The sequence below is a fragment of the Oncorhynchus clarkii genome, chromosome 15 (genome assembly GCF_045791955.1).
Source record: "Oncorhynchus clarkii lewisi isolate Uvic-CL-2024 chromosome 15, UVic_Ocla_1.0, whole genome shotgun sequence".
Taxonomy (NCBI): domain Eukaryota; kingdom Metazoa; phylum Chordata; class Actinopteri; order Salmoniformes; family Salmonidae; genus Oncorhynchus; species Oncorhynchus clarkii.
The window spans coordinates 15467113-15482236 of NC_092161.1; the positions used below are offsets into that span (position 1 = coordinate 15467113).

Genomic DNA, 15124 nt, shown 5'->3' on the forward strand with positions numbered 1-15124 from the left:
GAAATGCTCCAGTGTTCCACATATTTTTTTACGCACCACTAAAGCTATGGCGTGTTGGTGGACAGAAGCATATCAACTGAGGCCAGACTTTTGTCTTACTATACTAAATCATCCACATCTGTAGATGAGTAGGTTTCGCCAGTTGCAGGATGCAAACATTTAGACTGGCTAGCTGAGTTCTACATAGCGATTGTAGACTCCTGGTGAACAGTAGTACAGCGTGTCAGTGGTGCTGTGATGATCATAACCGACCACCACTAGAAACACTGACAGAAAGAAACTCCTAACGTAGCCGTTACAACAAGTAGGCTGACCCTAACCACTGATACAGGGTCAGATTAAATGTTCATCTGCCCAAAGGTTAAGGTTATTGAGGGTTAGAATAATCTGATTCTAGATCTGTGGTTAGGTGCAACTTCTACCTAGAGTTACAGCTGTGTAACAGTATACAGTATATACAGGAGGAGGTGTTCTCCAGTGAAGGTGCTACAGGGTCAGTGTTAACCACATAATTAATGCTACAGGAGGATAACACAACCATATTACATCAGCCTCCAAACACTGACACACCTTTATACACAATATCATACAGCCAGGGCACAGAGAAAAAGCTTCACTTTACTGGGAAAGTATTAACCGTGTGTGTGTGTGTGTGTGTGTGTGTGTGTACATGTCAGTGTGTGTTTACATAGATGAATTCAGCTGTAGATGTGTTGAGTTATAGATATAAGGGGGGAGCCAGACATTGAGCAGTTGCTCTCTGTGGAGTCCAGGGGTGCATGGGGAGGGCCTCTCCCCTGAAGAGAGGGGGGGGGGGGGGGGGGGGGGGGGTGGAGGTGCAGGTGCAGGAAGCTGGTCCCACTCTCTAGTTTTGATGAGGAAGGAGGGGTGGAGGTGCAGGGAGCTGGTCCCACTCTCTAGTTTTGATGAGGAAGGAGGGGTGGAGGTCCAGGGAGCTGGTCCCACTCTCTAGTTTTGATGAGGAAGGAGGGGTGGAGGTGCAGGGAGCTGGTCCCACTCTCTAGTTTTGGTGAGGAAGGAGGAGAGCAGAGACTCCCCTGCTGCTGCTAGCTTCTCTTTTCACCCAACAGCCAATAGTCCTATACAATACCCTGGCGAAAGAGGATAATGAATATTAGATCAGAACTGCACAGTGTGTGGGATATGCAGTATGTGTGTGTGTGTGTATATGTGTGTTACCTGGTTACTAGACGTCCAGTTTGCCAGGGCTGAGGCTGTGGAGAAGCTGGGCGGACCTGGGGGAGGAGCTAGTTAAGGAGGCGGGGTTATAACCCTGGATCAGCAGGTTCTTGTTGAGGTCTCCCAGGGCTGCAGCGCTGCCTGGCTGCAGCCTGGGGTAGGGGGGTGTGTCTGGCAGGGCGGTGAGGTCCAGGAGGTGCTCCAGGGTTCGGGCGTTACTCATGCTGTTTAACGCCTCGCTGACGGGAGAGAAGTCCTGAACGATACCCAAGTCATCCCTGGACACAGGGCTGGGGATACAGATACAGTATGAAATATGCCTGTTAACACATGGGATTGTGTGTGCATGTGCATGTATGTGTGTGTGTGCAGCTCACCTGACGTCCATAGACTGTACCCCGTCAGACAGCTCGTCCCCTCCACAGCTCTTTCTCTCCAGGGGGCCCAGCGTGATGAGAGGGGACTCATCCTGATCCAGCTCCCTGCCCTGCCCTGCCTGGCCCCTGATCACATCACATACACCTGAGAAAGAGGGGAGGGGGTTGGACACACCTAGTAAGTAACTAAAAACCTGCATGCATTGATAGTCAAGAGTAACACAAAGTAACAATACAACCCTGTCCACCACACGGGGGAGCTCTAACTGTCCCCGCAGCTGAGTCACCCTGCAGTATATACTGTGCGTGTGTGTTTGTTTATACCTGAGGATGAGGAGTCCGTTTCACTCTTACGCGTCCTCTTCATGATCTCCTCAATCCGCTATGGACACACGCACGCACGCACACACACACACACACACACACACACACACACACACACACACACACACACACACACACACACACACACACACACACACACACACACACACACACACACACACACAAGTTTAGGGAAACAGCTTAAAGGGCAGCATATTCGGGGGTAAGGTGTGTGTGTGTCTGTGTGTTAACCTTCTTCCTCTGCAGTCTCTCCTGCTCCTCCTGTACCTGCAGCAGTTCTCTCTCCTGCCTCTTCCTCTCCGCCTCCCTGTGAGCACGCAGACACGCCTCCTCTCTCTACACACACACACACCAACATACACACACACACACACACACACACACACACACACTTCATTAATTCCCTGAACTGATTACAATTTCGGAAGCTGTGGGTCAGATATAATATGTAGGATCAGAGAGCTAAAGTAGGGAGTGAACTCACCTGGCTCCAGTTTCCTTTTCAGGCCTAAAAGCACAATGTGGCAGATAGAGCCATGTATATAAACCACATAGATCTGAAACTGCTAGAAACATGGCAACATGGCCTTGGAGAGGTCACATATTGACTATCTGTGACTAAACATCTTCGTCACATGCAGCGGTGATGCCCAATGACTGTATATATGAATGGGCAAAGCCATGGCATTATGTGACACCATTCATTTCTATGTAAAGACTCAATAGCGCATTGAAGCCAAATAGTTAAGATGGCGTCTCATGGAGACATAACATGAGCAGATTAAGCTACTCCAGGAAGTGACGTTGCAGGCTAGCTCAGTGCTGCCCCCTCTCATTGAATAACTCAAGTTGAAGGCCGACCGGGGTACTGCAGGCTGCCATGAGCAATGAATTCTTGTGTGTGAATTTAAAATCATCTGCTCAAGGACACACATATGGTGTATTAGAAGCAATCATTGGTACCAAATGTAGTTTTTATTTACACAAAGATTCACCACAAGGATTGCCATTTTCCCATTCGCTAGAATGGATGTTCATGTTTGCAATGCCTGCAGTCCCGCGGTTGGCCTTGAACTTCTGTGGCTTCAATGAGAGGGGGCAGTCATTCTCCCCTGGTGATGCCTCATGGTGTGAAGTTTAAGCCCTGAGCCCTGACCCCTGACCTCTCGGTCCAGCTGATCTTGCATGTCTTTCCATCGTTTCTCCTTGGTCCTTCTCTCCTCCTCTTCTCTGCTCTTTCTCTCCTCCTCACGTCTCTCTCTCTCCCCCTCCCGTCTCTCTCTCTCCTCCTCTGCTCGTTGTGCCTCTCTCGCCTGCCGCTCCCGCGCCTCCTGCTCTCTCCTCAGCTCCTCCTCAGCTCTCAGCCTGCACACACACACACACACACAAACACACACAGTAAATGCACAATACTTAGCTTGATCCCCTTGTTCAAAGACGCTTAGACCTTATTTTTGGACATTTTCAGTGGTAATGTTAACCAACACGCCCCCATAAATAAAATTTTAATTAAAAACAGGTTCAGCCCCTGGTTCGACCGTGATCTGGCAGAGTTACTCCACCTCAAGAATTCCATTTGATAACACATACTCAGGCTGACTGGCTCTCGTTCAAGCAAATGAGAAATAAGTGCACTCAGGCTATCCGGAAGGCCAAAGTTAGTTACTTTATGGAACAGTTCTCTCTCTGTGGGTCCAACCCCAAGAAGTTCTGGAAAACGGTTACAGACCTGGAGAATAAATCCTCCTCCTCACAGCTGCCCATGTCCCTTAATGTTGATGATGTGGTTGTTACTGACAAGAAGCACATGGCTGAGCTCTTTAATCACCACTTCATGAAGTCAGGATTCCTATTTACCTCAGCCACGCCTCTTTGACTGGCCAACATTTCCTCATCTCCCACCCCTTCTAATGCGACTAGTCCCAATGCTCCTCCCTCTTTTTCCCCTGCCCCGCTACAAAGTTTCTCCCTGCATGCGGTCACTGAGTCCGAAGTGCTAAAGGAGCTCCTTAAACCCTTTCTTCTTTAAGGTTGCTGCCCCTATCATCGTCAAGCACATCTCTGACCTTTTTAACCTGTCTCTCCTCTCTGGGGAGGTTCCCATTGCTTGGAAGGCAGCCACGGTTCGTCCTTTATTTAAAGTGGGAGATCAAGCTGATCCTAACTGTTATAGGCACATTTTTTATTTTGCCCTGTTTATCAAAAGTGTTGGAAAAACTTTTCAATAATCAACTGACTGGCTTTGTTGATGTCTATTGTATTCTCTCTGGTATGCAATCTGGATTCCGATGTGTCACTACAACCTTAAATATCCTAAATGATGATTCTAAGCAATGTTATGCTGCTATTCTTATTGACTTGGCCAAAGCTTTTGATACGGTAGACCACTCCATTCTTGTGGACCGGCTAAGGAGTATTGGTGTCTCTGAGGGATCTTTGGCCTGGTTTGCTAACTACCTCTCTCAAAGAGTGCAGTGTATAAAGTCAAAACATCTGCTCTCAGCCACTGCCTGTCAACAAGGCTCGATCCTAGGCCCCACGCTCTTCTCAATTTACATCAAAAACATAGCTCAGGCAGTAGGAAGCTCTCTCATCCATTTATATTCAGATGATACAGTCTTATTCTCAGCTGGACCCTCCCCGGATTTTGTGTTAAACGCTCTACAACAAAGCTTTCTTAGTGTCCAACAAGCTTTCTCTGTCCTTAACCTTGTTTTGAACACCTCCAAAACAAAGGTAATGTGGTTTGGTAAGAAGAATGCCCCTCTCCCCACCTGTGTGATTACTACCTCTGAGGGTTTAGAGCTTGAGGTAGTCACCTCATACAACTACTTGGGAGTATGGCTAGATGGTGCACTGTCCTTCTCTCAGCACATATCAAAGCTGCAGGCTAAAGTTAAATCTAGACTTGGTTTCCTCTATTTTAATCGCTCCTCTTTCACCCCAGCTGCCAAACTAACCCTGATTCAGATGACCATCCCACCCATGCTAAATTACGGAGACATCGTTTATAGATCGGCAGGTAAGGGTGCTCTGGAGTGGCTAGATGTTCTTTACCATTCGGCCATCAGATTTGCCACCAATGCTCCTTATAGGGCACATCACTGCACTCTATACTCCTCTGTAAACTGGTCATCTCTGTATACCCAGCACAATACCACTGGTTGATGCTTATTTATATAATCTCACTCCCCCCTATCTGAGATACCCATGGCAGCCCTCATCCTCCACGTACAACACCCGTTCTACCAGTCACATTCTGTTAAAGGTCCCCAAAGCACACACATCCCTGGGTCGCTCCTCTTTCAGTTCGCTGCAGCTAGCGACTGGAACAAGCTGCAACAAACACTCAGACCGGACAGCTTTATCTCCATCTCTTAATTCAAAGACTCAATCATGGACACTCTAACTGACAGCTGTGGGTGCTTTGCGTGATGTATTGTTGTCTCTACCTTCTTGCCATTTGTGCTGTTGTCTGTGTCCAAAAATGTATGTACCATGTTTTGTGATGCTGCCATGTTGTGCTGCTGCCATGTTGTTGTTATGTTGTGTTGCTACCATGCTGGGTTGTCATGTGTTGCTGCCATGCTATGTTGTTGTCTTAGGTCTCTCTTTATGTAGTGTTGTGGTGTCTCTCTTGTCGTGATGTGTGTTTTGTCCTATATATTTAAATAAAAAAATCTCAGCCCCCTGTCCCCGCAGGAGGCGTTTTGCCTTTTGGTAGGCCGTCACTGTAAATAAGAATTTGTTCATAAATGACTTGCCTTGTTAAATAAAGGTTAAATAATTAAAGTATTTAAAAAACACACACAACTCTCTGCACATCCTTCTGACCCGACAAGCACACACACACCTCTCCTCCTCCTGTCGTAGTTTGTCCTCCTGCTCTTTCTGTACTCTGGCCAGACGCCGCCTCTCAGCCAACAGTCTAGACGCCTCCTCTGCATCCGTTGTCCCGGCAACGTTCCTGCCTGTGGGCGTACCTGGAGAATCTGTGAGGAGGGAGGAAAGGGGACAAGGTGGGGAGCAGTGGAGTAGAGGGGGAGTGGGGCAGAGACATAGAGACAGAGGACTCTGGTGTACAGCAGACACTGATGAAAGCAGTTTTCTCTGAAGTGTTCTGTTGTCTTCTCTAGGGTGGCTCAGGTTGCAGACTCTCTATCTCTCTTTCTCTTTCTGTCTATCGATATATCTCTCTCTCTTTCCTTCCACCCCTCTCTCTCCTCTCAAGGGTAAAGCATATATTAGTGGTGAGTTCTGAACACACGCGCACACACACATCCCTACCTGTCGCCAGGTCTCTGCTGCAGGACTTGGGGATCTTCTTCTCTGCTGGGTCCGGCTTGGAGGACTTCCTCTCCAGGGTTCCATGACCCCTGGCCTCATGGTTGCCCTCGGTTACTGGGGGTCGCTGGCGGAGGGGGGAGGGAGGGTACTGTCCCGGGGAGCAGGGGGATTGGGCACGACTCTTAGTCGACCTCACCCTGTAATAACAATTCACTTTACTTGTATCTTTTATACTACGTAGTAGGTAAAGCTTCTTTACAATAAGTATATATTATAATACAAAATAAAAAACAGGAAAACCAAGAAACCTTTTGGGCGTGCCCATTGCTTTGCTATGGGCTCTGGGGGAGGAGCTTCGGGTGGGAGTGGTCGGAGATTCTAGGCGTCTCATTGAAGAGTCAGTCAGACAGGAGGCGGGGCCTCTCTCTGTCTAAAAACACAAAAGAAGGAGTGAACGTGTGCTCAGAATAATAATGTAGTAATATAAATGCATGTACACACATCTATGGTACTGACTGTGGGTGTTCTGGGGGTCTTGTCTTCCGGGGGTCCATTGCTTGCCTTCCTGGAGGGGGAACATTTGTAGGCTGGTCGCTGGGGGCTGGGGGATGCTAAACGAGGGGACACACCACACACTGCATTGTCATAATAGGGCAGGGAGACAGACAATGAAGAGAAACACACAAGAGAGAGTCATATTATATACTGTTGCTTGGCAACACACACACCTCTTTCTGGTGAATGCAGGGAGGCTGAAGAGTTGGAGAGGCGTTTAGTGATTGGCTGGTCCGGGGAGGGTGGTGTCAGGAAGTCACACACTGCAGAGAGATGCATGAGAAAGAGTCACCCCAGAGGGACAGGAAGAGGTAGGAGTCTTCTTAACCCACAAATACTAATACTACATTCATATTTTCTCTACCTTCCCTGAAGTGTACACTCGTTCACTTCCCCTAATGGGGAGGGTTTGGAATGGACTGAAATATGGTGGGAACTCATAGTATATGCATATGCTTATAACAATCTTCAAATCAATGAGAGAGAGAGGGATGAGTGCACACTTTAGGGAGGAGGGTAAAGAAAACAGGTAAGGTCAGATATGTCTGTCTGTGGTTAGGGGCAACTTGTACCTGGAGCAACAGAGACACATCACATTACACACAAATCACAATACAAACAAATAGGAGACACATAATACACACAAATCACAATACACACATCACATTACACACAAATCACATTACTCACCAATCACATTACTCACTAATCACATTACAAACAAATCACATTACACACAAATAGGAGACACACAAATCACATTACAATACACACAAATAGGAGACACACAATACACAAATCACATTACACACAAATCACAATACACACAAATAGGAGACACACAAATCACATTACAATACACACGAATACACACAAATCACATTACACACAAATCACAATCCACACAAACCACATTACACACAAATCACAATACACACAAATCACATTACACGCACATGTCATTACACACAAATCACATTACACACAAATAGGAGACACACAAATCACAGTGCACACAAAAAGGAGACACACAATACACACAAATAACATTAAACACAAATCACATTACACACAAACATTACACACAAATCACAATACACACAAATCACATTATACACAAAAAAACATTACACATAAATAGGAGACACACAATACACCCACATCACATTACACACAAATCACAATACACACAAATCACATTACACACAAATCACTATACACACACAAATCACTATACACACAAACATTACACACAAATCACTATACACACATATAGGAGACACAATACTAGAACATTACTCTGTAGTTATTCTTTTTTAAATATATTTATTTATTTAACAAGTCAAGTCAGTTATGAACACATTCTTATTTACAATTGACGGCCTACCAACAATGACGGCCTACCATAGTTAGTGAACAACTATGCCACAAATTCACCAAAACATCTGACACACTGATTGTGCTTCAGTTTGACTTCCGTGTTGTATAGTAAGAGACTAATGTATGTTCCATCTACAGTGCATTTGGAAAGTTTTCAGAGCCCTTGACTTTTTCCACATTTTGTTACGTTACAGCCTTATTCTAAAATGGATTCAATTGTTTTTTTCCCCTCATCAATCTATACTCAATAGCCCATAGTTCTCTACAGATCCTCTCATGCTGTCAGGTTGGATGGGAAGCGTTGCTGCACAGCTATTTTCAGGTCTCTCCAGAGATGTTCGATCGGGTTCAAGTCCGGGCTCTGGCTGGTCCACTCAAGGACATTCAGAGACTTGTCCTGAAGCCACTCCTCCATTGTCTTGGATGTGTGCTTAGCGTTGTTGTCCTGTTGTAAGGTGAACCTTCACCCCAGTCTGAGGTTCTGAGCGCTCTGGAGGAGGTTTTCATCAAGGATCTCTCTGTACTTTGCTCCTTTCATCTTTCCCTCGATCCTGACTAGTTTTCCAGTCGCTGCTGCTGAAAAACATCCCACAGCATGATGCTGCCACCACCATGCTTCACCGTAGAGATGGTGCCAGGTTTCCTCCAAACGTGATGCTTGGTATTCAGGCCAAAGAGTTCAATATTGGTTTCATGAGACTAGAGAATCTTGTTTCTCATGGTCTGAGAGTCCTTTAGGTGCCTTTTGGCCTTTTACTGAGGAGTGGCTTCCGTCTGGCCACTCTACCATAATGGCTTGATTGGTGGAGTGCTGCAGAGATGGTTATCCTTCTGGAAGGTTATTCTATCTCCATACAGGAACTCTGGAGCTCTGTCAGATTGACCATCGGGTTCTTGGTCACCTCCCTGACCAAGGCCCTTCACCCCTGATTGCTCAGTTTGGCCTGGCGGCCAGCTGTAGGAAGAGTCTTGGTGGTTCTAAATTTCTTCCATTTAAGAATGATGGAGGCCACTGTGTTCTTGGGGACCTTCAATGCTGCAGAAATGTTTTGGTACGCTTCCCCAGATCTTTGCCTCGACACAATCCTGTCTCGGAGCTCTACGGACAATTCCTTCAACCTCATGGCTTGGTTTTTGCTTTGACATGCACTGTCAACTGTGGGTCTTATAAAGACAGGTGTGTGCCTTTCCATATCATGTCCAATTAATTGAATTTACCACAGGTGGACTGCAATCAAGTTGTAGAAACATCTCAAGGATAATCAATGGAAACAGGACGCACCTGACCTCAATTCAAGTCTCATTGCAAAGGGTCTGAATCCGTATGTAAATAAGGTATTTCTGTTTTTAATTTTTTAGACATTTTCTAACATTTCTAAAAACCTGTTTTCGCATTGTTATTATGGGGAAATGAGGGAGATAAAAAGTATTTAATCCATTTTAGAATAAGGCTGTAACGTAACAAAATGTGGAAAAAGTCAAGGGGTTTGAATACTTTGCTGAATACACTGTATACGTTGATACACATGAATACACACACGGATCCTCTAGCACAAAGGAGAGAGGATGGTTTTATGTTAGTGTGTGTCTGAGTACCTGTCTCGAGGGGTGGGGGTTGTCGAGACTTCTGCATATCCTATCAGCTGTGTGTATGTGTGGTTAGACTGCTGCAGGCAGACAGGAAGTATGTGAACTCTCTGTTCTGATTGGAAGGAGCTAGTGGACCCCAAGGACCAAAGGGAGACAACGTGTGGTGAAAACAACCATATCCATATTCATGCACAGACCCCCCCCCCCCCCCCCCCCCCATGGACACACAGGAAGGCAGCAGAATTCCCTGCAAAACACACAGCACACAATCTGATAGGACGAAAGATACTTGGGACAAAATAACACAAATGCATGAACATTATTGTGAATACAGACACAATAGAACAGAGTATAATTATTTATTGCCCCGAAGGAAGAATAAATGTCTTGAACTAACAATACAAAGCACAACACAAATGCAGCCAAACACAACAACTGCACACTAAGGGTATCAGGTGGTCTGTACCGTTCCTGGATTGGTTGGGACTGGCAGCAGAGGCGGGATGATGAGGCAGAGCTGAGCCAATAGCATGAGAGGGCGGGGTCTTAGGGTTACCTGTTAGCAGGTGTGGCAGAGCGGAGAAAGCAAAGCATTACACACGCACCTGGGTGTTGCAATCCTACACACACACCTGAGGATAAAATGATATGTACATATGTACTGTGTACGCACACCTACACACACACCTGGGTGTTGCAATCCTACACACACACCTGAGGATAAAATGATATGTACATATGTACTGTGTACGCACACCTACACACACACCTGGGTGTTGCAATCCTACACACACACCTGAGGATAAAATGATATGTACATATGTACTGTGTACGCACACCTACACACACACCTGGGTGTTGCAATCCTACACACACACCTGAGGATAAAATGATATGTACATATGTACTGTGTACGCACACCTACACACACACCTGGGTGTTGCAATCCTACACACACACCTGAGGATAAAATGATATGTACATATGTACTGTGTACGCACACCTACACACACACCTGGGTGTTGCAATCCTACACACACACCTGAGGATAAAATGATATGTACATATGTACTGTGTACGCACACCTACACACACACCTGGGTGTTGCAATCCTACACACACACCTGAGGATAAAATGATATGTACATATGTACTGTGTACGCACACCTACACACACACCTGGGTGTTGCAATCCTACACACACACCTGAGGATAAAATGATATGTACATATGTACTGTGTACGCACACCTACACACACACCTGGGTGTTGCAATCCTACACACACACCTGAGGATAAAATGATATGTACATATGTACTGTGTACGCACACCTACACACACACCTGGGTGTTGCAATCCTACACACACACCTGAGGATAAAATGATATGTACATATGTACTGTGTACGCACACCTACACACACACCTGGGTGTTGCAATCCTACACACACACCTGAGGATAAAATGATATGTACATATGTACTGTGTACGCACACCTACACACACACCTGGGTGTTGCAATCCTACACACACACCTGAGGATAAAATGATATGTACATATGTACTGTGTACGCACACCTACACACACACCTGGGTGTTGCAATCCTACACACACACCTGAGGATAAAATGATATGTACATATGTACTGTGTACGCACACCTACACACACACCTGGGTGTTGCAATCCTACACACACACCTGAGGATAAAATGATATGTACATATGTACTGTGTACGCACACCTACACACACACCTGGGTGTTGCAATCCTACACACACACCTGAGGATAAAATGATATGTACATATGTACTGTGTACGCACACCTACACACACACCTGGGTGTTGCAATCCTACACACACACCTGAGGATAAAATGATATGTACATATGTACTGTGTACGCACACCTACACACACACCTGGGTGTTGCAATCCTACACACACACCTGAGGATAAAATGATATGTACATATGTACTGTGTACGCACACCTACACACACACCTGGGTGTTGCAATCCTACACACACACCTGAGGATAAAATGATATGTACATATGTACTGTGTACGCACACCTACACACACACCTGGGTGTTGCAATCCTACACACACACCTGAGGATAAAATGATATGTACATATGTACTGTGTACGCACACCTACACACACACCTGGGTGTTGCAATCCTACACACACACCTGAGGATAAAATGATATGTACATATGTACTGTGTACGCACACCTACACACACACCTGGGTGTTGCAATCCTACACACACACCTGAGGATAAAATGATATGTACATATGTACTGTGTACGCACACCTACACACACACCTGGGTGTTGCAATCCTACACACACACCTGAGGATAAAATGATATGTACATATGTACTGTGTACGCACACCTACACACACACCTGGGTGTTGCAATCCTACACACACACCTGAGGATAAAATGATATGTACATATGTACTGTGTACGCACACCTACACACACACCTGGGTGTTGCAATCCTACACACACACCTGAGGATAAAATGATATGTACATATGTACTGTGTACGCACACCTACACACACACCTGGGTGTTGCAATCCTACACACACACCTGAGGATAAAATGATATGTACATATGTACTGTGTACGCACACCTACACACACACCTGGGTGTTGCAATCCTACACACACACCTGAGGATAAAATGATATGTACATATGTACTGTGTACGCACACCTACACACACACCTGGGTGTTGCAATCCTACACACACACCTGAGGATAAAATGATATGTACATATGTACTGTGTACGCACACCTACACACACACCTGGGTGTTGCAATCCTACACACACACCTGAGGATAAAATGATATGTACATATGTACTGTGTACGCACACCTACACACACACCTGGGTGTTGCAATCCTACACACACACCTGAGGATAAAATGATATGTACATATGTACTGTGTACGCACACCTACACACACACCTGGGTGTTGCAATCCTACACACACACCTGAGGATAAAATGATATGTACATATGTACTGTGTACGCACACCTACACACACACCTGGGTGTTGCAATCCTACACACACACCTGAGGATAAAATGATATGTACATATGTACTGTGTACGCACACCTACACACACACCTGGGTGTTGCAATCCTACACACACACCTGAGGATAAAATGATATGTACATATGTACTGTGTACGCACACCTACACACACACCTATGTGGTGCAATTGTATACATACATACCTATGAGTCTCTGATGCAAACACAGACACACACGTGAGACCGGAGCCTGCATGCTGCAGCATCAACTGATCTCAGTTCAGATCTACCATCCATCTGCTAGTTAGAACACCAGTGATGTAGAGTAATGGAAGAGATCAGTAATTGAAGAAGAATGGAAAAAGGTGGTGATACTCCAGACTGTACCAGGGTTGTATTCACTGTAAGAGACACTATACAGTAAGATTCTATACAGTAGATTTCTATACAGTAAGATTCTATACTGTAAGATTCTATACTGTAGGATTCTATACTGTAGATTTCTATACAGTAGATTTCTATACAGTAAGATTCTATACAGTAAGATTCTATACAGTAGATTTCTATACAGTAAGATTCTATACTGTAAGATTCTATACTGTAGGATTCTATACTGTAGGATTCTATACAGTAAGATTCTATACAGTAAGATTCTATACAGTAGATTTCTATACAGTAAGATTCTATACTGTAAGATTCTATACTGTAGGATTCTATACTGTAGGATTCTATACTGTAGGATTCTATACTGTATGATTCTATACAGTAAGATTCTATACTGTAGGATTCTATACTGTAGGATTCTATACAGTAAGATTCTATACTGTAAGATTCTATACTGTAAGATTCTATACTGTATGATTCTATACAGTAAGATTCTATACTGTAAGATTCTATACTGTAAGATACTATACTGTATGATTCTATACTGTATGATTCTATACAGTAAGATTCTATACAGTAAGATTCTATACTGTATGATTCTATACAGTAAGATTCTATACTGTAAGATTCTATACTGTAGGATTCTATACTGTAGGATTCTATACTGTAAGATTCTATACTGTAAGATTCTATACTGTATGATTCTATACAGTAAGATTCTATACAGTAAGATTCTATACTGTAAGATTCTATACTGTAAGATACTATACTGTAGGATTCTATAAGGTATTGTTGAAGAATGTGGTAAACTAGGTATTCTACAAGAGGGGCTGATCCTCTACATCCGCCCAGGCCTGATAGATGAAGTGTGTGTGAATCATTGATGGAATTATAAATGCACCAGAGTCTGGCTATTGCTCTGGTACTGCTCACTGATGGCTGTGTCATCGCTGAAAACACACACACTATACAAATATTAAATGTAATTGCAACTCCTATAATAACCTTATCCATAACACTGCCACAACAGCACGGGTAGACAGATTATGAGGGTGTGTGTGTAGAGAGACACCAACCCAACGATGGGTGTATACATACGCAGTAAATATCCCCTGTCAATTTGTGTGTGTGTGTCAAGGTTAGATACGTATTTTAGGCCACTGCTGGGAATCAGGCCTGTTTTCCTACACACTGATGCTCACCTCCGGAATAAACAACATCAAACACACACACACACTGATGAGGGAGGGTTGCAGCACTTCACAGAAACAGCTGTTTCCGGAGATACCCAACACACACACACACATCAAACACACACTATTCTTGAGCTAAATACACACCTGTAACGGCATGAAAAAAGTTGCACAGACAGAATTGTCTTATCATCACAGAGTCATAATGCTTTTGGCACACACACGCACACACACGCGCACACACGCACACGCACACACGCACACACACACACACACGCCTCTCCCAAGCTGATGCGTTTAAGTCAAAGCGTTGTCCTCCCCTGCATTGCAGCCTCCACACCCTTTCCCTCTCTCTGTCCTCCCCACTCTCTCTCTGGTATCTGGTCTCCCTCTCTCTGTCCTCCCCACTCTCTCTCTGGTATCTGGTCTCCCTCTCTCTGTCCTCCCCACTCTCTCTCTGGTATCTGGTCTCCCTCTCTCTGTCCTCCCCTCTCTCTCTCTGGTCTCTGGTCTTCCTCTCTCTGTCCTCCCAACTCTCTCTCTGGTATCTGGTCTCCCTCTCTCTGTCCTCCCCACTCTCTCTCTGGTATCTGGTCTCCCTCTCTCTGTCCTCCCCACTCTCTCTCTGGTATCTGGTCTCCCTCTCTCTGTCCTCCCCACTCTCTCTCTGGTATCTGGTCTCCCTCTCTCTGTCCTCCCCACTCTCTCTCTGGTATCTGGTCTCCCTCTTTCTGTCCTCCCCACTCTCTCTCTGGTATC

At 45.1% G+C, this 15124-nt stretch overlaps 1 protein-coding gene across 3 annotated transcripts in view; it reads right to left on the reverse strand.

Annotated features, from left to right (window-relative positions):
• Window positions 1-830: 830 nt before the first annotated feature.
• LOC139366943 (MAP7 domain containing 2b) overlaps window positions 831-15124 on the reverse strand; it is a 24900-nt gene continuing 10606 nt past the window's right edge. Inside the window, exons 5-16 of one of the 3 annotated variants that reach the window (XM_071104726.1) lie at window positions 10201-10290; window positions 6938-7027; window positions 6726-6820; window positions 6518-6639; window positions 6210-6406; window positions 5776-5914; window positions 3086-3287; window positions 2190-2258; window positions 1902-1959; window positions 1578-1722; window positions 1201-1490; window positions 831-1112 (exon numbers count right to left, since the gene is read on the reverse strand). In XM_071104726.1, the coding sequence (XP_070960827.1) occupies window positions 1208-1490; window positions 1578-1722; window positions 1902-1959; window positions 2190-2258; window positions 3086-3287; window positions 5776-5914; window positions 6210-6406; window positions 6518-6639; window positions 6726-6820; window positions 6938-7027; window positions 10201-10290 (1490 nt within the window). In that variant the 3' untranslated portion in view covers window positions 831-1112; window positions 1201-1207. Of the gene's footprint in view, window positions 1113-1200; window positions 1491-1577; window positions 1723-1901; window positions 1960-2153; window positions 2259-3085; window positions 3288-5775; window positions 5915-6209; window positions 6407-6517; window positions 6640-6725; window positions 6821-6937; window positions 7028-10200; window positions 10291-15124 lie in introns of all 3 variants that reach the window. The other 2 variants (XM_071104725.1, XM_071104727.1) reach the window with 2 other exon arrangements.